The sequence below is a fragment of the Sinocyclocheilus anshuiensis genome, unplaced genomic scaffold, assembly GCF_001515605.1.
Source record: "Sinocyclocheilus anshuiensis isolate Anshui unplaced genomic scaffold, SAMN03320099.WGS_v1.1 scaffold3360, whole genome shotgun sequence".
Taxonomy (NCBI): domain Eukaryota; kingdom Metazoa; phylum Chordata; class Actinopteri; order Cypriniformes; family Cyprinidae; genus Sinocyclocheilus; species Sinocyclocheilus anshuiensis.
This window is the reverse complement of record NW_015553483.1, coordinates 220,063-245,547: the sequence shown is the minus strand read 5'-3', so window position 1 is coordinate 245,547 and position 25,485 is coordinate 220,063. Positions and strand designations below refer to the sequence as shown.

Here is a 25,485-nt window from a genome sequence, read left to right as displayed (position 1 = left end):
ATTTTTTTTTTTTTTTTCATATATTGCTTATTTTCTTGTTTTAAGCATAAATCTAACAAAATTTCTTGAGGTTTACACTTACAATTAAAAAAAAAGATTTATCAGTGGGGTAAGAAAAATGTGGTTAAATCAATATATATATTCTCTAAAAACAAGTTTTAATTTCTCATGCAATGTTGCTTCTCAAGTAAAGTTATTTTATTTCAAGGATTTTTAGGATTTTTACTTGAAAACATGTCAAAAGCATCAATTTAAATAATGTAATTTTAGTTTGTAGCTGCCGTGCAATATGTTATTTGCAATATGTTGAACAATATATGCAATTTACATTTGCATGGCTTATATTTGGCCTTAGGTGTGTGTGTGTGTGTGTGTGTGTGTGTGTGCATGGTGGTGAGTGTTTCAGGCTGCTCTCTTGCAGCTGTGTTGAGGATCCATTCTGAGCAGTGGTTTCCTCTCCAGCACAATGGAGGCTCTGTGCGTGTGTGTTGTTTTAGAGCGAGGGCCTCTCCCCCTGAGCCCTTTGTGCTCGTTTCTTTTACTATAGAGCTTGCAGGAACTGCTGCAAGAGTTCTTACTTGCAGATAAATGCCACTTCTGCACACATCTGAAAATAAATGTTGTTTCATTTTTGTCAGTATCACACCACTCATGATAAAGAAACGTATGTTAACCAGAACATACTCTGTTTTGGCTCCTTTTCTCAGGCTCACGTTCAGAAAAAGTGTACTCCATGTATTTTAAGGTTGGCAGGACTGAGTGGGTGGTGCTAGAATTCACCATTATTATTATCTCAGGGTGGATTTACTCACCACACCATCATGACACAGGCGGTGGCCCTGCTGGCCTCCTTAACTAGACATTGTTTAAAGGGGTCCTATTATGTTTTTTCATTTTTTCAACTTTAGTTAGTCTGTAATGATGCTGTTTGAGCATAAAAAACTATCTGCAAAGTTACAAAGCTCAAAGTCCACTTCAAAAGGAGGTATTTTATTTAACAGAAATCACTTTTCAAAAACTACAACGAACGACTCGTTTGAACTACAACGCATATTTTCCAGGATTTGTGATATCACAAATATCGACGAATGGGACGAGACCTGGTTGAGCTGCACTAGAGAAGGCAACGAGTGTTATCACTATGTCAGAGACACGCTAGCTTTCCCAAGGCAGACAAACTTAGAGTGGTTACAATCATCCGGGTTTAAATCACACTCAAATTGATTTGATTTTGACGCAATATTTACACTGAAGCTCGCAGGCGGCTATGGTAAGGGGCATGACATTTCCTGACCAGGCGCAGAGTGCTGCCAATCACAACACACACTGGCCCAGCTAACCAATCACAGCACATTTCGTATTTCAGAAGGCGGGCCTTCATTTGATACAGGAACTATTCGAGCCGTTCATGCCAGACTGGGGAGAGAGGTGTTGTAATAATGTAAAATATGTGAAAAATAATGTGTTTTTCAAACAACCTAGTATGAGAGCCTGTTCTAGTACACCCCCAAAACAAAATCAAGACTTTGTAAAAGAGCATAATAGGACCCTTTAATTTTCTTCAGGATTCTGCAAAGCAAGTTCCACTATTCCATGCTGGCAACATTTGGAGCTCTATAGCATTTTCATGGATAGACCCCTACTGCATGTTAAATAATGTGACACATATAGGTGCTTCTTTCTTTGAGATTAATAATGCACTGCAAAAAAAATCAGTATTTTGTAAAAATATTAAAACTTAAAAGAAGATCAATTTACTTGCGAAGCAAAAATTGCATAAGGTATTAAGACAATATACATTGATTTGATTGTATTTTTCATATACCACTTTTTTAAAGCATAAACTTAAGCTAATTTATTAAATAATAATTTATTATTGGTGCTCAATTCTAATGGGTCTTATTATCAATGTTAAAAACAATTTTGCAATTTGAATTTTTTGGTGTTTTCAGCTTGTTTATTTTCATATAAAAATATGGCATGCAGTTGCTTCAAACAATGGTATAAACATCATTCAGTGTAAATTGTGATAATCGTAATTAATAATTTCAGTTACAATTTGAAGGGAATAATCGAGAATTATGATTTTTGTCATAATCTCGCAGCCCTAAAATGTGTTCCAAGAGTGTGTGCAGTTGTAAATGTTTGGATGTCAAAATGAAGCTGTCTCCTGTGCTCTCATTCCTGTTGTACTCTGTATATCCGTTATGACCCTGTTCCTTTCCATCTCCTGTGTGGTCGACTGAAGACACAAACAGGACATCCTCTTTTTAAGTGTCAGCCAGAACCTCTGATTCACTATAAATTATATTTGCAGAATGTTTATATTTATAGCACCATACAAGCTCAGTTCTGACTTCAGTTCTGACTCTGGATCTGATTCACATGGTTAGAATTAATCCTGCTCATATTTAATAACTGAGATGTGTTTGATCATGACACCATTTGAGAGCATTTAGGGATAGTTCACCCAAAAATGAAAACTACCCCTTGATTTACTCACCCTCAAGGCATCCTAGGTGTATATTACTTTCTTCTTTCAGACAAATACAATCAGAGTTATATTAAAAAATGTCCTGGCCCTTCCGAGCTTTATAATGGCAGTGAATGGGTGTTATTTTTCAATAGTACAAAAGAAGTCCAATGAAGCGCATCCATCCATCATACAAAATGTCCCACACGGCTCCGGGGGGTTAATAAGGACCTCCTGAAGTGAATCGATGCATGTTTGTAAGAAAAATATCAATTTTACTTAAAAACTGTAATCTCTAGCTTCCACTAATCATCCGCCTGAGTGGCGTTCTGTTGTGAACGTGTGTACGACAGTTAGCGGAAACTAGAGATAACTGTTTCTAAAGTTTGTGTGGGACACTTTTTATGATGGATGGATGCACTTTATTGGACTTCTTTTGAACTATTGAAAAATAACACACATTCACTGCCATTATAAAGCTTGGAAGAGCCAGGACATTTTTTTAAATATAAATCCAATTGGATTTGTCTGAAAGAAGAAAGTCATTACACCTAGGATGCCTTGAGGGTGAGTAAAACATGGGGTAGTTTCATTTTTGGGTGAACTATCCCTTTAAATACTTAATGTGCCACAGATCCTGTCACAGAAAGTAGAAAGGAAATCTGCGACCCTAACCCTAACACATCTGGAAGCCTCATCATGATCTTCAGTAGTTCCTAAAATCACGCCTTGTGACAGGAAACACTTCTAAGTAACCACATAATTGAATACAATATTTCTTAAAATAAGGTTCAAGAACTCACTTTCACACAGAATGCTTAAACCAAAACCATTTTTGTGGTTTTAGATAAGAATGGTCAGGATGTCCTTGTGAGCTTCTGAACTTTTCTAAAAGGGAATGTGTTTGTGTCTTTGACCTGACTAATGATTTGTGGCGGACATCATGTTGAGTTGCTCAGAGCCCCAGGGATTCTCTTGGTGGAGAAGAGCATAGTGCACTAGTATGGCACATACACATAGGCACATATGGCACACCACAGCTGTAGATCATCGAGGTGTTAATGGCCCCATCAGCATGATGTTATGGGACTTTAAAGTGTCCGTGTTTACCAGTTAACCCTCTGTGTTAATTTGAGTGGGAAGTTTCATATGCAGAGCATTTTCAATGTTCTCAGTTCTAGTTGCATTACTAGTTTTACTTTCAGTGAGCGAGTTCATTCTCTTTTCACTTCTGATTACAGTGGTATGTCCTTGGGCATTTAAACAGAATCTGCAGTGAAATTTGGTGATATGGTCATTAGATATCATCATTTTCGTGTACATAATTATAATTAATAGTTATTATTATTATTTTTATTTCAAATTGTTATTATTACCCATTTTATTTATTTATTATTTTTATTTGATTTTTTATTTATTTTAAATGATGATAATGATGATGATTTATTGTTATTTTAATGTGTGTGTTTGTATAAACATTTTTAAAATTATTATTATTATTATCTTATTTTATTATTATTTTTTTATATATTTCATTTATTTAAAATGTATTTATTTATTTTAGTTAATATTTTATTTATTTATTTTTAAATGTTTTATATATTATATTTATCCTAAATCCTGAATGGTTTGGAATGGGGATTGTTTGTGTTTCTTATGTAAACATCTGGTGGGGGATGGGGGGCAGTTCACGAGTACATCCACCTTAGTCTCTTTCTGTGTTGTGGTGGATGGGACATTTGTGTTTTGTGGATTTGCTTTGTTGTGATTGCCTGGTTCAGGTTACTGGTTAGGTTTGGGAGATTAGGTGTCAGCGCGATGAGTGGAGGACAGCATTTTCTCACACTCCATTCTTTCTTGCTCATTGCCTTAGAACAGCCCTGACCTCCTGTAGATCTCAACTTTCGTTCCCAGCAATCTTTTGGTTAGAGTAAACTATTAATTTTAAACAAAATTTAAAGTTGGAAATCGCCTTGTGAAACCCTTCTTTCTTGTATTGTGCACTGTTTTGAGGAATAAGAGGAACAGTAGCTTCAAGAGTTTGGGTTGATGTGGTTTTGTAAGACACGGAAATTCACCCATTAACCCATTACTATGTCATTTACATGTGATAGTGTAAAGTATATGTCATTTACATGTGATAGTGTAAAGTAATTTTCTTCAATTAGATTCTGTTAGTCATTCTTCCAGGTTTCATAGGGCCTGGGTTTTTTAAGCAGGTGGTCTATGTATGTCCTTTGAGGGGGTCCATAGACAAATATATGAAACATAGGATTTTATAAAAAAAAAATCCATGTATTATTATAATAAACATATATTATTATATTATATTTTAAAATTAATATCTAAATGTGGTTCAGTAATGACCTGTTCAATATTAGAGAAGGATATTATATTATAGAAGGATTATTTGTTAATGTTAAAGTGCCCCTATTATGTCATTTTTAAGGTTTCTAATATTGTTTTGGGAGTCTCCTACAATAGGTTTACATGCTTGCAAGGTCAAAAACACTTTAGTTTTCTCAAAATATGCATTTAATATCACCTAATTTTCCAATGATTCGTTCAAAGCAGTTCTAAGATTCAGTCTCTCTAAACCCCTGCTTCCTATTAGCGTACTCTGGTCTGATTGGTCAGATGGCCCAGTCTGTTGTGATTGGTCTACTGCATACAGTGCGTGTCGGAAACGATAAGCCCATTGCCATAGTTCCCTATTTTGAGCGCTTGATAGAAAATATAAACATCTATTATGTATCATACTTATAGGTTGTGATTCGGTGGAGCCAGCTGGTCCAAATAAACTGGGTACTGAGCCATCTTTCATGAGCAAGCGTTTTGTGAATCCCGCGCTGAACTCCCCCAAGATTAGAGAAGCAGTCGTCAGTAAAATGATTGAGGTTGTACTGCTGTGAATTTTAACCACTGATTCTTTACAGCCTCATCTTTTAGAAGTGAAAATAAGATGAATTTACTCTCACAGCGTAGGACACAGTCTTCTCGACATGAGTTTAACCACACGAACAAACTACAGTGTTTGAGGGTGGGTCAAGTTGTTTGCGGCCGGCCAATGTAGAACATAGGCAGGCATTACCCATGTAGCCATCATGGAAGTGGGATTAGAATTACTGACGACTCGTTTCGGCTGTTCAGAGTCGATTCTTTCTTTTGGGAGACAATCATTTATTTATTATTTATCGTTTCTTCTTTACAACTTTACAGATCTGTCTCTCTGTCTGTGTGTGTGTGCGTCAATTAAAGCTGCACATTAATATAGGTGAGGGAAGTGTATAGGTTTTGGTCACATCCTTGGGGGTGGAAAGTGTAATGACTTATTGAATTAGTTCTTCAGAGGTTTATTTTGAGCCCTATCCAGATGACTTTGGCAAATAGAAACAGGTCTCACTCAGCAGGGATTGGTTTTCCGATTGGTTGTACAGAAGATATTGTTGAGAAAAAGTGCAAAATATAGATGGGGGTAAAACTTCTTTTTGTGAGAAGAAGGGAGAAAACAAGTATTTTATTGTCTTGACGAGGCTACATGTAATATTCAAATTCCTTGTGTTTAATGCAATGAAGCTGGGCTTTTTTTAGTAAGGAAAAAATGATTGGAAAGTTTTATTTTAGTGTTTTAATATTGACTGTACAGGGTTCAGCACACAATTTTCCCCAAAAGTGCCAACAGATTTGGAAGAATGAGAGGAAAAAAGCTTTAGCAGGCCAGTGTGACGTACAGTAAGAGCTATTGTTTCCCATTCAAACTTACAGTCCACTATATCTGGCAGGGTTCGTGTGCATTCCTCAGGTCTTACGTTGACGCTCGGCGCCTGGGGACCTATTAGGTAGAGCTCAGTAGCTGAAAGGGGGAGACGGTCAGATGGGGAGACGGTGTGTGTCTGGCGCTCTGCTCCCGTCTAGTCGACTATGCTGACATATGCTAGATCCATAGAAAGGATACGAGATCCCAGACTTCCCCTTCATTCTTCCTGTACTACAGTAGGCTGCCATTGAAACTCATAAAATGGAGTCAGGGAGCAGACTCTACCTGTTGACTTAACAGTCAAAGAGCTGGTTAGATCAGTTTGTAAACCACTTTTATGATGGGTTTATATTTAGGTTTTAAATTATATTAAGCTTGCCGATATAAGTGGGATTTGGAGGAGTTTATGTTGGATGTCTCCCAGAGTCTATAGTCTCAGGCATGGGAGCAGACGCTTGGAGCTGTACATGCATGTGCGAAAAACATATTTGCATTGTTTGTGTTTATAAATGCAGCTAAGAATTTTTGCTCACATGATCTCCCACTGCCCTCTCAGAGCAGACGGAGAACCAGCCAAATAAGGCTGTAAAAGTGTGTGGCCCTCTTTCAAACATGCCATAGCTGTCCCCCTGGTGAAGACTAATATTTGACCACATCAGTATAGGGAAGAAGAGCCTTTTTGTGCTGCTTTCGACATGAAATCGAAATTAACCCTATTTACTTTATTAATACATGTTCCTGGTCTTATAGTTAATGATTTATAAGTGCATGCTATTATAAAGAAAAAATATGTCTTCATAAACATTTATGAAAATATTTTGCTTGGATATTGTAAATATAATATATAATATAATTTATTGTATTATAATTGATTATATAATAGTATAATTTATAATAATAATAATAATTATTATGTTCAATAAAATAATAATATTAAGCATTTAAAGGGGTCATATGATGCTTTTTTAAAGATCATTATTTTGTGTATTTGGTGTAACAGAATATGTTGACATGCTTTAATGTTCAAAAAACACATTCTTTTTCAAATACTGTACATTATTGTAGGTCCTCTATGCCCCGCCTCTCTCAAACGCTTCGTTTTCTACAAAGTCCCTCCTTCCGACAAGCGCAGTCTGCTCTGATTGGCCAGCTGACCCAGTTCATTGTGATTGGCCGAACACTGCAAGCACTCATCGGAAATGTAACGCCCCTTACCATAATCGCGAGCTTCATCTTTCAAAATAAATGTAAAGACAGTAAATAATGTCATTAGTTTTACCATCAGTTCAAGCCCGAAAGGGGAACAGACACAGTAATGATGCAGTACACAAGCCGCGGTTAAGACAGCTGACTCTACTGTGATGTGACGCTGTCTCTCTCTCTCTCTCTCTCTCACACACACACACGCGTGCGCACACACACACACACGATGCACAAACTCCACATTTGAACAGTCAATAGTTGGGCGCATTATGCAAATATTCCCACATAGTGACCTAGATATGTGGGGGCGGGTTAGAACGAGCCGTTTTAGGGGGGTGTGGCAGAGTCTTAACTTTGATAAAGAATATCTCTTTGGTTTTGAGACTTTAGTCTTTGCAAATTCAGGGATCTTATCTATTCACGAACAGCTTGTAACACTCCAAAGAGAAAGGAAAACTTGAAATCGCATCATATGACCCTTTTAAATAAAAATAAATAAATATATATACGTTATTCAAAATAATTATAATTAATGCAATAGTTATAATTTTAGATTTCTTTATTTCATTTAAATATTGTAAATTATATTTAATAATAATACATTATGATTATTAATAAATAAATAATCATTCAATCAATCAATCTTGTTTCACTCAGAAAAAGTACAGATTTCCATCGTATTACAGAAGAAAAAAATGGTGCAAATGATGTTTCATGTTAATTATTTTTAATTAATTACATTTATATAGCGCTTTTCTAGGCACTCAAAGCGCTTTACATTGTCAGGGGGTATCTCCTCATCCACCACCAGTGTGCAGCATCCATCTGGATGATGCGACGGCAGCCATAGTGCGGCAGAACGCCCACCACACACCAGCGACTTTGTTGTTAACTTTATAAAGTTTACATTGGTATTTCTGGCTGTGTTACAAGTCATAAACAGGAGACCACTCCTCTGCATGAGAAAGCACAGATTGGGTTCGTTTTCTTTGACTGTATGTTGTCTCCTGTCTGACTATGTGCTCTCCATCATGTGTGATGTTTCGTGAGGAGTGCTGTGTGTGGCTGGGGTTTGTTCTCCCCTTCTCTTCTCTGTCTCTTGAGCTCTTCACGTCTCTTCATTCTCTGCAGTCTGATACCCGACAACAGATCAAACTACTGTTCTCTGAAGGCACACCTTTCTCTCCTCTTTTGCCTGCCCCACTCCCTTTTCAGCCAAATGTCCCAATTTCTATAGGTAATTTTCCCAACTCCCCCTGTAATTTGTAGCACAGTCTTTTCTCATTTTCATTGTCAGTAATTCACATGGTCCATCTTGTCATGTGCCTTTCCTTTCCCATGCTTCTCTTCCTCTTTTTATTAATTCATTTTATCTTATTAGAAAAGAGTTTTTCCAGACTTGTCATTCATGTAAAAATACATGTTCCCAGAAACTAAAATAAACTGCCATTTTTTACTCTGGAATTAAATTGTAAGTGTTCCTCAGTTACTCCATTTTTGGGTAGTTGTAGTCACTGATAGCCACAGTCAATTGTTCAACATAATAATTTGCCAAACAGCTCAACATGCCAGAAAAAGGGAATGGTTCTTTGTTGTGTCTGCACAGTCACCCTTTCACAAACTATACTGGGATCTAACAGAAGCTCTTTTTGTCCCAGTGGTGGGTAGCGACACTCTTATTTTGGAAGTAAAGAGCTTTAGGGTGTTGATTTTATGTTTTATTTTCAGACACTGAAAAATAAAGGTATTTTCATCTCAGATGTATAAGATGTGGGCCTCTTTTTAAAGTAATCATGCCAGTAAAACAAGACTGAAAAGGTCTAATGAGATTTGCAAAATGAGATTAGCAAAATATGGCAGCAGACATATGGCCAGATCTAACCTCTGATTTCTAATTTGAAGCTTCCCAGAAGACAGTTGTATTGTTCACAGGTTGCTCTTTCATAGATTAGGAGACCAGATCTCTTTAAATATCAACTTTGTGTCAGATGTTTCTCCTAAAATTGCTCATGTCATGAGAAATAAAAATAAATTAGGTTAATTGTTGACATATAGTAAAATAGAGTTCTGAAATGAATGTGGATAGCAAAGTGCATATTTGAAAATGGATAAGAAATGTTTGGATTCATATTGAAATCTGACTTTTAATTCCAGACTTTGGTGTATTGGCAAATATAAGACTTTGTTGACATGTCTTCTTTAATTTACATGTGTCTCAGAAGAAAATCTGAGAATCTCACTGCTGTCTAGGAGAAAAAAAATGAATAGTCAGATTATATTTCTTTCAGATTTGATCTACATGCTCTTTTGCTGTTGGCATAAAAATGCAGTATAGCTGATATTTCCTCAGAGGCTGGATGGTTTCATATTGACTCAGCATGGATGATGGTATTTTTGTAGACTTTACACTCATTTCTTCCTCAAAAACAATGGATGAGGTTTGTTGTGTGAAATGTTCGGAAGCAGTGAGCTCATCACAAAGAGCTGCCGTTTACGTCATTTCTTAAATCCTGCATGCTAACAAGTGTAGGAGGCACCCACTCCATCCTTGACATTTGAGTTGTAGAGACTATAGAGAGAGAAAGAGAGAGAACTTCAACTGTTGACCAACCCAAAACCTGTATGCTCAGTTGAAGAGAAGGGAAGGAGGGAAAATAGGGTGATAGAAAAGATGAAGTAGGATCATTTATAGCCAAATTCATTACTGTTATAAACAGGACACATTCCTTCTGAAACTGTGGACATTGGAAGGGGAATTATGGGAGGGAATGGTAATGCTTGAGATCTTCACAGGCAGAGCCAAATAACATTCTCCAGGGGCTTTGTCATTTCTGCTTAAAAGTTATTAACTTTTCAGATATTACAAACCCTAGTCATCATAATTGGGATGTCTTCCAGCCGAATGTGGTTTCAAACAAAACAAATTTACTACATGGTCAGTCTGTCTGCTGTTAAATGCTGAAAGACGAACTGTCTGAGAAACACACACCGGATTTATGAACTCCAAACTTTGCTATACCTCTGTATTTCCTGCACCGCTATTTGCTACAGGTAAATCTAAAGCTCCATCGCAAACGAACAGCTGTGGACTTTTATTCTGAATTAACTTTTCTAAACTTTAATTCAGTTTAGACTTTTGTCTATGACAAGATAAAAAAAAGACTTTTATTAATGACAGGTACTTTCAAAACAATGCTTCCTGAAGCTTCAAAATCTTGTCAAATCTGTGATTTGGAGTATGTTTGAGCAAGTCACATGATATAAGCAAAGTATGTTTTGCCGTGTTATTTTCATGATATTATATAAAAAAAAAATAATGCTTAAATTACGATTTAATGAAAACGCATCAAATTGTTTTGTAGAACATGCAATTTTACACATTTTCAGTGTTCTCGTTGCTTATACACAGCTTTAGCCAGCAGGTGTCCTTGCTGTCTGGACTTTTGAGTGTTTTGAAGCAGAATCGTTTTTCAAAGGAATTGCTTCAGTTGATTCAAAGTTTAGAAAACAGAATTCACTTATGACCTGATTCTTTTTATGAAGCACACAGGTTATCAGTTTTAATTGGTCTGATAGATCTTTCACTGAATGAGAAACTGCTATGATACATACTGCATTCACCAGCCTTTCCCAGACGTCTCACTGAATATGATTCATTTGGGCTTGTGGAAAGGCTTAATCACTTTACAGTGGAAATAAATTAAAACGCAGTCTTTCAACACATACAATATTCACTTTCCACAAATCATGGAGTTAATACCACTGGAAAAACGTTTTGTTTATAATGTCATGGTCATGAAATTTCACTGAGATGATATGTTGCCTTGGCAGTAGACTGTGAAGCTGTTGGCTTTTGGGGTGGATGAATCACTCTAACATGGAGTGCAATGACATAGGTGATAAACAGATGCTCGGGAGGGTGTTGATATGGGTGTGAATGGTATCTTCAGAACAAACATCTCTTCCATCTTCAAAGGAAAGCTCACCGAGAGGTCTGTAACATGCTGTGGTGATCTGCTGCTCACTATCTGAAATCATAACACAGAGTCATAGGATAATAAAGAGAGATACAGTGTTTGTTGAAGACAGTTGTCAGCTCACACCCCACACCTGGCTCAGTGTGTGTTCCACTATTAAAGACATTTAGAAGACAATCACACACTGATCTGTTTGTAGTGCAAACGTGACCTGATATCAGAGAGTCGTCTTGTTACAGTGCAGTGCCCTGTCTATTATAAGAAGTGGCAGAACGAACAATGGTTTATTTATCATTTGAACAATAGCATTATTATTATCATCACACCGGTTGATATGGGAATCATGAGCATATATATCTCACATTTACACTACTGTTTAAAAGTTTGGAGTCAGTAAGATTTTTTAAATTGAAAGAAATTCATATTTTTTATTCATTAAATTAATTGAAGGTGACAATAAAGACATTTATAATGTTACAAAAGAGATTCATTTCCATGAAAATCTGTTCTGTTTAACTTTGTATTCATTTAAGAACACAAAGATATTAAGCAGTACAGCTGATCATACATTTTAAGATATATATTAAAATAAAACATTTATTTTAAATTGTAATTGTATTTCGCATTTTACTGTATTTAGTGTTTTTTTGGTCAAATAAATGCAACCTCAGTGAGCATAAGAGACGTTTTTCAGAAATATTGAAAAATCTTCCGACCACAAACTATTGAACAGCAGTATAGATGAGGACAAAAGTCTGTTTTTGTGGTGCTTACCCAGGATATTTGATAGCTCAAGTTAACAAACTTGAGTGTCTAGGAGGTGACAGAGATACATTTAGATGTCTGTGCCATTTAATAAAGAGCATTATTATTTATGGAAGCTGTTATGAACTTACTGACTTGCAACTAACTTGCAAGTAAAATTCACTTTGAACTGTTGCTCCGCTGTAAAAGAAGTTTATGCTCATGTTCATGTGGCTTATGTGGAAGTGTCCGAGTTACGTAATTGTGTATTTCTGTAAACTTTGGCACATAAGTCATACTTCAACTAATGCAGTTTGCTTTCTAGCAACACCCTAGTAAACACATACACAACTCCACGCAAACCACTCAGAATACCTTAGCAACCGCATAGCAACACACTGGCAATCACCCACAATTGTGGCAGTGAGTTTTGCAAAAGCAGTTTCCTTCAGAAAATGTAAAAATATAGTTTGAAATTGAGAATTTAGTAAAAAGATTTTTTTGATGTCTGAAGAGAAATATGATTTCAAACAGGATATAAGAAGTTAACACAGGACGTGATGTCATAGGCTGCAGGGTTTCTCGTGTCAGACAAGAAACCGCTGTGACCAAAAGAAAATGAGCACAAAGACGTCTCCATGGATACATGGAGGAATACATGACATCCTGTGTGTTCTGATGTGAAAGCGCTCTCTTGTTTTTCAGAACTCTATGAACCTGCCCCCAGATAAAGCACGTCTCCTCCGGCAGTACGATAATGAGAAGAAATGGGATCTCATCTGTGACCAGGTACAGCCTCCACAATCACCCACTGTTAAGTCACACCCTTGCAGAAGAACAAGCCTTCAAGAATGGTGTTATTGACATGACATTTAAAAAATATATATTATTACAGTTATTATTAACAAGTTAAGAGGAAGTTTTTTGGCCCACAATTTTATCAGATTTTAATGATTTATCACACAGAAGAAAAGGCAGACACAGGATCATACCAACTACTCATCTCATTTCACCCAGAAATGAAAATTCTATCACCGTTTACTCACCCTCATGTTGTTCTAAACCCATTATCTTCTGTGGAACACAAAATTGAGGATTGTACCCATCGTTCTTTTCCATGTAGTTGCAAGGAACGGGGTGTGAAGCTTTCCAGTAGTTGTTTGGACCACTTTTATGATAATTTTAGTTATTTTATCCTCAGTCCCCATTCATTTTAATTGCAATGAAAATAGCGGCCTATCCAGTCTTCAGAATTTCTCCTTCTGAGTTCATACTTTCATACAGATTTAGAATAATATGAGGGTGAGTAAATTATGACAGAATTTCATTTTAAGAGGAGCTGTCCCTTTAAAAAAAAAATTTAAATGCAGGGTCTTGCTGAAATAAATGCATCAGTGCATTAAATTATGACTTTGTGCTACATTTTGTGCTTGTTTTCTAAAACTATTTATGAATGTAGTCATGCATCTTGACAAATCTGTGCTGCTGAAAAAGGGAGTTCATAATTACGACAAAAAATACGTTTTTTTTTTTATCAAAACAACATGAAATGATTAAAGGGGTCATATGATGCGATTTAAATTTTTCCTTGAAACTACTTTGTTTGGTTTTCCAAAAATGGACACGACTAGAAATCAGTGGTTAAGTTGTATTTACAACACTGTTCCAGAACAGTTCAACCCAAATATTCAGATGTGTGCAGCACATTTTATGGAGGACTGTTTCCTGATCCTGGTAGAGTAGACTACAATGCCGGCTGTTCTGACTCACAGTCTGCAAGTACGTTTTCATTTAAAGGATTTGCCACTGATGATTCAAAACACGAGTCCGATCACAAATGCAAATGCAGACATGGTTTTATGTTTACACGGTGCGATGCAACGCAACGCGTAAAAAGACAGTACAAGTCATTATAATCCGTAATTATGTCCCCACTGGATGCAACAAATGCCTCGTTTATAATGGGTTTTAATGTTTTTGTCTCATCGCTCCATCACAGCATGGTAAGGGGCGTAACATTTCCATCACACACTTGAGGTATTTGGCCAATCACAACACACCTCGCTTTTCAGACTGATGAGCTTTGTAAAAATCGACGCGTTTCAGAAAGGCGGGCATAGAGGAGAAACAATAATGTACAGTATGTGGAAAATAATGTGTTTTTTTAACCTTAAACCGCATAAACACATTTCATTACACCAAATACACAAAATAATGTTCTTTTTTAGCAACATCATATGACCCCTTTTAGAATATGTGTATGGATTAGTTAAAACAGAACATTCATCTTTTGTTGGAGATGTTTTTTGCCTGTGTATAACTGTCTCCCCCTCTCCTCTGTGTTAGGAGCGTTTCCAAGTGAAGAATCCTCCACATACATACATCCAGAAACTACGTGGATATTTAGACCCAAGAGTCACACGCAAGGTCAGCATCATTCGCCAGATTGCGTAACTAATGTCTGTTTCTCACCTGGTTACATGTGAACATGACTTACAGCAGTTAAAGAGGTTGTATTATTAGAAATAAAATATATTTTTTCATATATTTTTCACCAAAAAATAGCTTGTTTAATTCCAAAATTATGTTAATTTATGAATCCTTATTCTTTTGCACAAAAAGCCTGAGTAGCACTATAATCATCCCCTGAGAAAAAAAAACAAAAAAAAAAACGTAAAATTATATTTTTATTGAGCAAGTATGCATTAAATTGATCAAAAGCCAAGTCAAGTCAAGTCACCTTTATTTATATAGCGCTTTATACAATAAAGATTGTGTCAAAGCAGCAAAAAACTTGTGCTGATAATGCAAGAGGAGCAAAAAAAAAAGCTAAAGTAAATACATTTATAATGTTACAAAAGATTCCATTTAATAAATGAATGGAAATATATGCTGTTCTTTTGAACTTTCTATTTGTCAAAGAATCCTAAAAAAAGAATCATGCTTTCCACAAAAATATTAAACAGCACAGCTGTGTTCAACATTAATAATAATAATAATAATAATAAATGTTTCTGGAGCACCATATCAGCATATTAAAATGATTTCTGAAGAATCATGTGACACTGAAAGACTGGAGTAATGGCTGCTGAAAATTCAGCTTTTGCTGTCACAGGAATAAATGACATTTTAAAATATATTAAAATGGAAATCAGTTATTTTACATTTTAAAAGTTATTTATTTTTTTAATCAAATACATGCGGTCTGGGTGAGAATAAAATACTTTATCATTTAAAAATCTTTCAAAATCAGCCACAAACTTTTGAATGGCAGTGTATATGCAAAAAATACAAATATTCAGGATCCGTTAATTTCCTATAATCTGCTCAATTGGTTTTCCTGTTTAGGTCATTAGTGTTGACCTCTTTTATGCACTAAAAGTTTAACCAGAAATGTTGTTTTACCCAGCACTAGTTAGTGTTTATTGAAAAGTTGAAACTATTCTGGTGAGGTTGCATAGTTTTTCTCCAAACATGCCGATAATCATCAGTTTGTCTGTGTGTGCAGAAATTCCGCAGAAGGGTTCAGGAATCCACCAAAGTCCTGCGAGAGCTGGAGATATCGCTGAGAACCAATCACATAGGGTGACTAATTCCTGACTTCGCTCATTTAATCCTTCTTTTACATCTCTTTGTCTTGTGCTTATCTCTACAAATACCCCTCCCAACAATCACCCAGAGTAACATCCCATGATCCTCCAGTAACTAATGCAGTGAGGTTATGAGGCTCCTGTATGCAGTGCAGGGAACAATAGCCTTACTAGTGGTATGGACGGGAAGCTGTGGTATTGTTTGGCTTTCCCCTCTAAAGAATCACTCTTTCTTTGTTCTTCCTGTCGTAGAAAGCTAGATGTAGTGTTTGCTCGTGCACAAATCCCTGCTGTTGGGCTGTTCTGCCAGCTTCCCTGTGCTTACAATGCTGTCTGTAGACCTCGGCAGTATCCAGATGGTTTTTATTCATCTCGTCCCTCACACACCACCCCCTTAGCAGCTTCAAGCAACTCAGGAAGCTTAGTTGTGTATGCTGGAGAGCCAGGAAGCTTGTAGCATCCAACAATGTAGTGTGTGAAAGGACACGTACACACACACACACACACACACACACACACACACACACACAAAGGTTTATAAGACACATTGATGAACCCAGACAAAACATTGACACATTTCTGTAACAATTAAACACTGACAACTGGGAACATGTTTTCACTGTTTATATTCCATTTTCACGGGCACACGCACTTATTGAATACAAAAAAAACAATGTGTTGTGAAACTGTAAAACCATTTACACACAAACACATTACAGAAAAGCATGCATTGTATGGTACATCCGTACCAATCGGATGAACACACCCAGAAGCGATGGGGAATAACTTGTAACTTTACTACATTTTTCAATAGTTCAGCTGTTTTGCAAATTACAAAATGCTACAGTGTTGTATTTATTGTCACATTGCATTGTGCATTCAAATTTACAGTTGAGAGAAATGAGGAATGAAACACACTCATACAAATAACATTGGAAAAATGAATTTATTTGTTTGGACCATGTAAATGAATGATTCAAAATAATGCTTCATCGATTTGAGTTTCCACATAGAAGCAATTAATTTTAGGTATTTTTGGCAAAATATTCAGTTGCATGCTGCTGTTTGTTGTTTTTAAATCAGTTGCATTCTAGTTTTTGTTAGTTGTTTATTGTATTTTGTTATTTGCGAGATAATCTGTTTAGTTTAAAGATAAGTTTATAAGTTTGGAGCTAATTGTTTTGTGCCAAAAATATGGCTTTACATTAAAATAATAACATGTAAATTTTTATAATTTATTAAATAATATTATAATTAATAATAATATGTACATTTATTTTAATAATAGCATTTTGTTATTAACATTAAACATTTTATAACAAGTATATCGTCTTATGTTTTACTATTTAAGAAGATTTTGTTTCTTTATATTTAAGATTTTGTTCCTTTAAGTTGCTTTTTCTCAAGTCGCTAGTTACTTTTTTTTGTTAGTTGTGTAGTTTAGCTAACTACTACTTTAAAAGATTAAAAAGCTATATTCAGTTCAAATTACTATAAATTATGAGTAGCTTGGCAAACTACAGTTTCAAAGTAGCTTCCTGAACACTGATACACACACATGAGCAAAATCTCAGAAAACGCTGGAAAAATATGATTATTAATTACTTCCTTTGTCTTCTGTGTGAGCCATAAATAACCAATACACTCCTCTCCTGCATTAAGAGCAGCCAGGGGTTTGTAATGTGCTTCTCATTCAGAAGAAAAGAGAAAAAGAATAGGCAGGCTATTTTCACTTTTTTGGGGGGCTGGATGAAATGGAACAGAGGACTGTTTATTGCATGTGTCCGATCCCTGGCCTCTTTCCGATGTGCTACTCCTTGCTTTGCCAAGACAATCTGAAATAGCATCTGGCTGGACAGGAAAAGAGTCTAAAGGGGAGCAGGGAGGGGGAGGTGGTAGACAGGAAGCTGATGATGGAGTGAGCCCCCACCACCTTTTCAGTCTGAAAAGTCTGTTTCTTGCTCAGTTCCACATTTTGTCTGTTTTTCTTGTGCTCGTTTGGGAGTCTGGTAGCTTTTTTTTCTTATGCATCTATAACCATTTAACAGTTGAGATAGATTTCAACCAATCATTACAGCTTGTGTTTGAGAGGTAAAAGAAGAATGAAAATGAGAGACGTGCAGAAAAAAAAGAATGCATGTATAGAAAAAATGAATGTTTGCACAGGGAAGGCAGTCTAAACACTCCCACTGTCCGAGATTTAACCTCCTCTCTCAAGCTATGATCTCCACGTTCTTTTGCTCTGCGTGGTGGGAATTTTGCTTTGAGTTTCCCCCTCAGAAATCTGGAGCTAAATGAAGGAAATCTAAAACTAGTCTCCATTCTTGACTTTCCATCTCAGTCTTGCCAAGCTAGTCAACTCAGAGAAGCCTTGAGGGTGAAAATGTCTTGGGATTTTAAAGTCAACATGAAACAACATTCGCTGTTTCCATAATATGATGTATTATACATTATACAATACAGATTATACAATATACAATAGGATATTCAACAATAAAAAGGGCGGGACTTAATTTTTTTCTATCAGGATTTCATTGGATCATGAAAAGTCAGTGTTCTGTAGAGTTTGCTGTCAGTTGTGAAGGATTTCTTCCCTCTTAAAAAATGTTGGCACTCATTGGTACCCATTTGGAAGATTACAAAAAAAAAAAACACTTGTTTTCTGTTGCACTAATGTCCAATGATAAATCATTCACCATAAGCCCTGGAACATATATTCAGAAAGTAAATGGGATCAATTTCATTAATTTCATGCTCACTTCTTAGTCTGAAGCTTAAGTTTGTTGTCATATTGATAGTCTAGAAAAGAACAGTTTTATTTCTTCACCTTTTTATCTCTGTCTTTCATATTTTCCACATAGTTTTACTCTTTGTTAATCTGATCCTGTTTGCTGATTGTTGTTGATGGATGTACATGACCTTTTAAAGGTTTGGGATCGGTAAATAGGATGCATTTATTTGATCAAAAACACAGTAAAAGCAGTGATATTGTGAACTTTTTTTCCTTTTTTTAATACATTTGATAATGTCATGTATTCCTGTGATAGCAAAAATGAATTTTCAGCAGCCATTACTCCAGTATTTAATGTCACATGATCCTTCAGAAATCGTTCTAATATGCTGATTTGCTGCTCGTGAAGCTTTTTTGTGGAAAACGTGATAATTTTTTTTTTCCAGAATTTTTATATAGAAATCTTTTGTAACATTATAAATATCTTTGCTGTCATGTTTGATCAATTTAATGCATCCTTGCTGAATAAAAGTATTAATATCTTCTTTTTTTTTTTTTTTTAAGTTTCTTTAAAATATTTAAACGGCAGTGTGAGTGTGTTTGCTTTCAGAAGGATGTTAACAGGATGCTTTGATCTCCCTCTTTAATGTGGCAGGTGGGTTCGTGAGTTCCTCAACGATGAGAACAGAGGCCTGGACATCCTGGTGGAGTATCTCTCCTTCGCCCAGTGTGCCATCATGTGAGTGACACACCCTAAAAACAACCAACCACAGGCATCTTCACAACACGCCAATCCAAGCACCATCTGTAGGACATTTAAAAGATCAAGTAGCCAGGCTTCTGCTGGAGACAAAGGCTGTGATGAATTCACTGTTGTTTAATGATTATGAACGTGCTAAATGCATCATTGTAGGCGTGCTGCATTCTGTTTTGCGCTTTGTTATGCCATGCTATAATGTGCTGCTCTCTGCATAATCCTGGACCCCCTGTTACTGAACTCTGTTGGTAACCTTCCCCATCCTTACCCCCTGCCCTCCTTATGTGCGGTTCCCTGTCTATGCGGCTCAGGTTGGATTTTGAAGGGCTGGAGAATGGTGAGGACTTTTCGTTGGACAAGGCTAAGTCCTGGAGCAGGTCCATTGAGGATCTGCACCAGAACGGCTGCAATACACTGGTGCGCTCTGCACGACAATCCGTCCTCCGGTATGTATTGGCCTGCTTGTGCTTGCTACGCTCTGCCTCGCTTTAAAATGATGTTTGCTTATGTGATGATAACTTGCATTGGTTTGGTTCAGGCTGCTGGCCAATCACAACTCATTAATTAGAAATATTTAATGCACTGTTTTAACTGGCACTTTCCAAGAATATGGTACAAAAGAGCTTCAGTCTTAAAAAATTAACCCTATAAATCCTACTGTATTATATTTAATACACAAATTTCTAAGGCTTCAAAATTATGAACATAATCAAAATTTTGCTGAAAAAAACTGTTGTACACAGTCTACTTACATGCCTTCTGTCGTCTGATTGATAGTTCATACTTTTTTAGTAAGCATAATTCGGCCCTTCAGGTCTTAGATTTACTTGATTCTCCATATATTATTTTTAGAAGAATGTTAAAATGTGAGTATCAAATATCTTTCAATCTTTCAATAAATACTTTTGCATTTAATTATATTTTGCACATATGCAAACCTTTTTTTTTATGTTTAAAAAGTATTTATTCTAAAGGTTCAATAAACTGTTCCATAAAAAAAACAAACAGATTTTTCTGATTATTATTTTGTAATAATTGGCTTTTAAGGGTTTAGTACTTTTTGTTAAAATTTTATTATATTTATATTTGTTACTTTCCAGTAATAAGCATTAAATTCATATAAAAATGAACATAAAGTTAAACAAAAACGTTATAAAATTACAAAATAATTAAAACCAAAACCAGCTTGAACAGGGTTATGAGAAACAGTGTGTATAAATTTACCCAGTAGGTGCTAGTTTAAGCCAAATATTGGTTTGTAGTTATTTTTGTTTTTATAATTATTTTCCATAAATAAAAGGAATATATATTTGTTTGATCAGTATTTCTTACAATAAAATAGTTGCACGCAAAATAAATATGTCGTATTTGGTCATTAAAATTAATAAAAATCATCAGTTCATCAGGTTATGTCAAAATTAAGACATTAGATTTAACCTTGTTACAGGCCAATATCAGCATTTTAATACAAACATTTAATGTGTTTTAAACTAGCTACTCATGCTAGGTTAATTTGATATTAAATAATAGTTTATCTAATAAATATAATGGTTTTAACACGAAAAACATTTTGTGTCCGTTTGGTTTATTCAAGTAATTGCACCCTTTATTTGGAAAGTTAACTTCCTGTCTCACTTCACACATTATAATACACGTGTTCATGCAATGACAGGAACATTTCTTTGCACCGAAACTAGGAGTCACGTGTGCAGTATTTTGCCCACTGAGCCATAGCCACACTTCCTGAGGGTAGATAACACACGCAGATGAAAGTACCTCTTTATATGGTGCATATGAGTGATCATTTATGCACGTTTATGTTATGTCAAATCAAGCACAGCTCTTGTGAACTACTAATTTTGTCCTTCTATTACAGTTATGGCTCAGCTGCCAACAGCAAAGCCATCAAGAACTCCAGATTAGTCAGTCAAAAGGATGATGTGCACGTGTGCATCATGTGCCTCAGAGCAATCATGAACTATCAGGTACAGGATGCACAGACCTGATTGGTCACAAAAACCTCAGGGACATTTGACTTGATTGCACATAGAAAGGAAGTAGCAAATAAAAACTGTTCTGTCAGTAGTATTATGAAGTTTCATCGAACATGACAAGTAACCTGTTATTTTCCAGAATGTTTTATACATCGGTGTCTGTCCAGTTAACAAACGGCAGCACAAAATCTCAATTGAATCACCATTGCATTGTGGTAAATATTTTTTTAATATTCTTATACCACATTGCTTTTTCCTTTCTCACTCCTAGTATGGATTCAACCTCGTCATGTCTCACGCGCATGCAGTCAACGAGATCGCCCTAAGTTTGAACAATAAGAACCCAAGGTAAGAATTAGGGTTCTGTATAACAGTGTTAAAGGTCCACCCAAAAATGAAAATTCTGTCATTTACTCACCCTCATGTCTTTCCAAACCTGTGTGCATTTCTTTTATAGTATTTTCGGACCAAAATATACTATGGAAGTCAATGATTTGTTTACCAACATTCTCCAAAAGACCTTGTTTCGTGTTTCACATAACAAAGAACCAAACAGTTTTTGATCCCACTGACTTTCATAGTATTTTTTGTTCTTAATATGGAAGTCAATGGGACCCAAAACTGTTTGGTTACCAACATTCTTCAAAATATCTTCTACTGTGTTCCACAGAAGAAATAAAGGTTTAGAATGACATGAGGGGAAGTAAATTATGACAGAACTGTAATTTTTAGGTGTACAATCCCTCTAAGGGCCATTCACAGAGAACTTGTTTTGTGTAAATAGTTCCTTAGTAGGTAGCTACCTGATGAGCCTGATTAATGCAGTACTTCCAGTGACCTTTAGTTTTGGTGGCGCTGTGAAGTTGGGGATTAGAGTTGTGCTTTTGTTTGGTAAGAATGAATTCTTTCAAGTGGATTAGTGTCAGTCTTACTAAGTGTATTTGTAGTAGAAGCTTAGATCAGTTCAGACTGAAGCATGGAAACCCCCCCCAGCCTTCTTACAAAAAAAAGCATCAATGAGCTCAATGAATCATACGCCAATGTATCATTCAATCACAGCTTTTAACTGTGCTGTAAAGGCTTTTCTTGGATTGTGTCATTCCAAAACAGCACCAAAAAAATTACCCCACCTACATTTACTGATACTCAGCATCAGACATTACCCAGTTAGAGGCTCAAGATGAAAGTGCGCTATCACGTTTCTGATTTAGAAAATTGTATAACAATTGACACAAAGCCGCAGTTCTCCCTGAAGGATAGATCTAAGTAGGTGTGGGTGGGTAATGATCTGTCAAGTTGGTAATGTTACCCGTCTTATTGTTTGAGTCCTGCTCTGCCACTCTTGTCCAGTTGAATGCTCACAGAAGCTTTTGTTCTGCCTATAGAACAAAGGCACTGGTCCTGGAGCTGCTGGCTGCTGTGTGTTTGGTGCGAGGAGGCCATGAAATCATCCTCTCAGCGTTTGATAACTTCAAAGAGGTAGATCCTGGGACTTTTACACCTGCATGTGTATTACAAAAACCATGGATGCTATATTTGTTTTTGTTATGTTTTTGCTTCAGTTCGTGCACATATAAAGCCAATTAGCTGGCCATTTTCTCTCTTCCCACATGCATTTGTGGGAAAACACCACATCTTAAGCCAGTCATTTCATCAAACCAACGTCTCTGATAAGGATCAGTGTTTTGGGGGGGAGTGAATTGCCTGCAGACTCAACCGTTCACTCAACCTCTCAGTTTTGTTTGCCTAGTCATTTAAATACCGGAAACGGGCCAATTATCCTGTAACTGTCCAACTCTATCCTGAGAAACTAGGAGAGCTAATCAACACAGCAGTCACAACAATGCTGTGAGAAAGACTGACATAAAATACTGCCTGTAGACTGGCAGAACTAGTCTTCAAAGAGTCTGTGGTTGACCTAACTTTGAATTTAGACTAATGAAATAAATGTTCCACATGTAAATAAGCAAAGCATTATGAACAAGAAGCTGATTGAAGTATTTGAAATAAGTTTCCATAGTGAAATGTGAGGGCCTAACGTATTTCCTTTTGTTATTTCAATCTCCTTCTTTTCCCATAAAGTCTACAATAAAGTCTGAATTTCTCCTGAATGGACTGTGATCTGAATTCTCCATCAGTCTCAGCTTCACTAAACCCCATAACCTCATACTCTGCTGTTTCTAGAACTAGAAGGCTCAGTAATTTCTTCTATGTTATGTTTGTTTTTCTCAAAGTTTGGTTATTTGTGAGGATATAAGAGCTATAACTATCACACTTTATATTTGAATACTTGACAAATCTGTTCATACTGGATTCAAAATATGTGCAGGTATGTAAGGAGAAGCGCCGCTTTGAGAAGCTGATGGAGTATTTCCGTAGTGAAGATGGGAACATCGACTTCATGGTAGGTGCATGAAAGAACTCCAGTATTTTGTATGAGACCAACGTGGATGTGCTTGACTGTGTGGTTTGTGTCTCAGGTGGCTTGTATGCAGTTCATCAACATCGTGGTCCATTCGGTGGAGGACATGAACTTCCGTGTACATCTGCAGTATGAGTTCACTAAGCTGGGGCTTGATGACTTCCTGGAGGTATCCAGTCAATGTTCAAACTAATCTAAAATCATTCCGTTTTTAAATAGCCAAGTTAAGTAAATAGTCAAGTTTGTTGTTTTTTATTTTATTTTTAATACTATTGAATAATTCAGTCACACCACGTGATAAAACATTAAAAAATCCCCTGTGTTTCCTTCCAGAAATCCAAGCACACCGAGAGTGATAAGTTGTCGGTGCAGATCCAGGCTTACCTGGACAATGTGTTTGATGTTGGAGGTCTGTTGGAGGACGCTGAAACAAAGAATGTGGCCCTGGAGAAAGTGGAGGAGCTGGAAGAGCATTTGTCACATGTAAGAACCATTAGATACTCTTTTCTTTCATTATTGCTGTTATTATTATACCTCATACACTCAGCATACATCAGCTAAAATGTGAAAAGCTTCATTGCTTAAAAATGGTGCAGAGCGGATTATGTTATAATAAATAAATATTTTAATAAATAAATAAATACATTTTATTTTATTTATTATTTTATTTAATATTGAATATTTAAAAAAATAAACAAAAAATTATTTGTGAGAGGTCTACAAGTGCTTTGGAAATTCATAAGCACCACTATTTTTTCTTTTTCTTTTTACATTTGTAATAACTTCCACAAATTTGTACATTTACGTTCAAAATTTAGATTTTTATAGAAGTATCTTGTGTTCACTAAGGCTATAATATATTTTAAAATGTGATTTATTTATGTGGTGGCAAAGCTGAATTTTCAACAGCCATGAATATTTTTTGTAGAAGTTCAAAAGAACAGCATTTATTTAAAATGGAAATCTTTTGTAACATTATAAATGTCTTTACTGTTACTTTTGATCAATTTCATGTGTCCTTGCTGAATAAAATTTTCTTTACTGACACCAAACCTTTAAACGGTAATGTGTATATTATGATGTCATTATTGACCAATTTTTTAAGAGTATTATCTTATAAATGTTTGCTTATATCACCACACTCAGATTTTTCTGAGTTACTCTTTATTATGTCAGATCTGTAAATATCAAGGAGAGTTTATTGTACCACAGATCTGCCATGTTGTCACTTTTAATATCTTAATGACTTCAATCTTATCAGAGTTCAGGGAAATCAGGGTTATTCCCTAGTAATCACCCACAACATAAAGCTGGAGCTTAATGAAAGCTTAATGATTCACTTTTGGTGCAGAGAGATCTTAGAACATCATTTATAATCTGACCTGCAGACTGATTGGGCTTATAAGTGTTTAGTTCAACAGATAAGGCTTGTAAATCTGAGTATGCAGTATGCAGGCAGTGTGAAAACAAACCTCGGATTGTTCCTCTGATCTTGACTCAGTAGTGGGCCTTTCTGCTGGGCTGAGTTATGCTCATGGCAAAGGTCTTGAAATGACCAGAGAATCACACAGAAATTCTGCTCTTGCTGGGGGAGGAGGACAGAATTCCCCAAACATTCCACTATGTTTGTACAGTAATCTTCACTGTATCAAAAGTGAAAGTGATGCTGCTGTGTCATACTGATGGAAATATTGTTATTGATTCATAAGAGAGTGAGAGAGACAGAATGAAGATTAAAAGGGTATGGAAGAGATGTTTATAGGATTAATGCTCTGAACCGCCTCGCCATCTTCACTCATTTTTGTTTCAACACCTCTCACCCTGTCATGTTTTCTCT

The 25,485-nt window shown here is 36.0% G+C and overlaps 1 protein-coding gene across 5 annotated transcripts in view; it reads left to right on the top strand.

Annotated features, from left to right (window-relative positions):
• Window positions 1–25,485, top strand: part of LOC107668337 (formin-like protein 3) — a 44,152-nt gene that overhangs the window by 7,422 nt on the left and 11,245 nt on the right. For all 5 annotated transcript variants that reach the window (XR_001631883.1, XM_016460179.1, XM_016460178.1 and 2 more), the window contains exons 2-12: window positions 12,860–12,943; window positions 14,501–14,581; window positions 15,663–15,739; window positions 19,131–19,214; window positions 19,544–19,678; window positions 21,109–21,217; window positions 21,498–21,574; window positions 22,612–22,705; window positions 23,556–23,630; window positions 23,707–23,817; window positions 23,982–24,131. Coding sequence is in view for 4 of the 5 variants with exons in the window: in XM_016460179.1 (XP_016315665.1) it covers window positions 12,860–12,943; window positions 14,501–14,581; window positions 15,663–15,739; window positions 19,131–19,214; window positions 19,544–19,678; window positions 21,109–21,217; window positions 21,498–21,574; window positions 22,612–22,705; window positions 23,556–23,630; window positions 23,707–23,817; window positions 23,982–24,131 (1,077 nt within the window). In the remaining variant the exon portion in view is untranslated. The remainder of the gene's footprint in view (window positions 1–12,859; window positions 12,944–14,500; window positions 14,582–15,662; window positions 15,740–19,130; window positions 19,215–19,543; window positions 19,679–21,108; window positions 21,218–21,497; window positions 21,575–22,611; window positions 22,706–23,555; window positions 23,631–23,706; window positions 23,818–23,981; window positions 24,132–25,485) is intronic.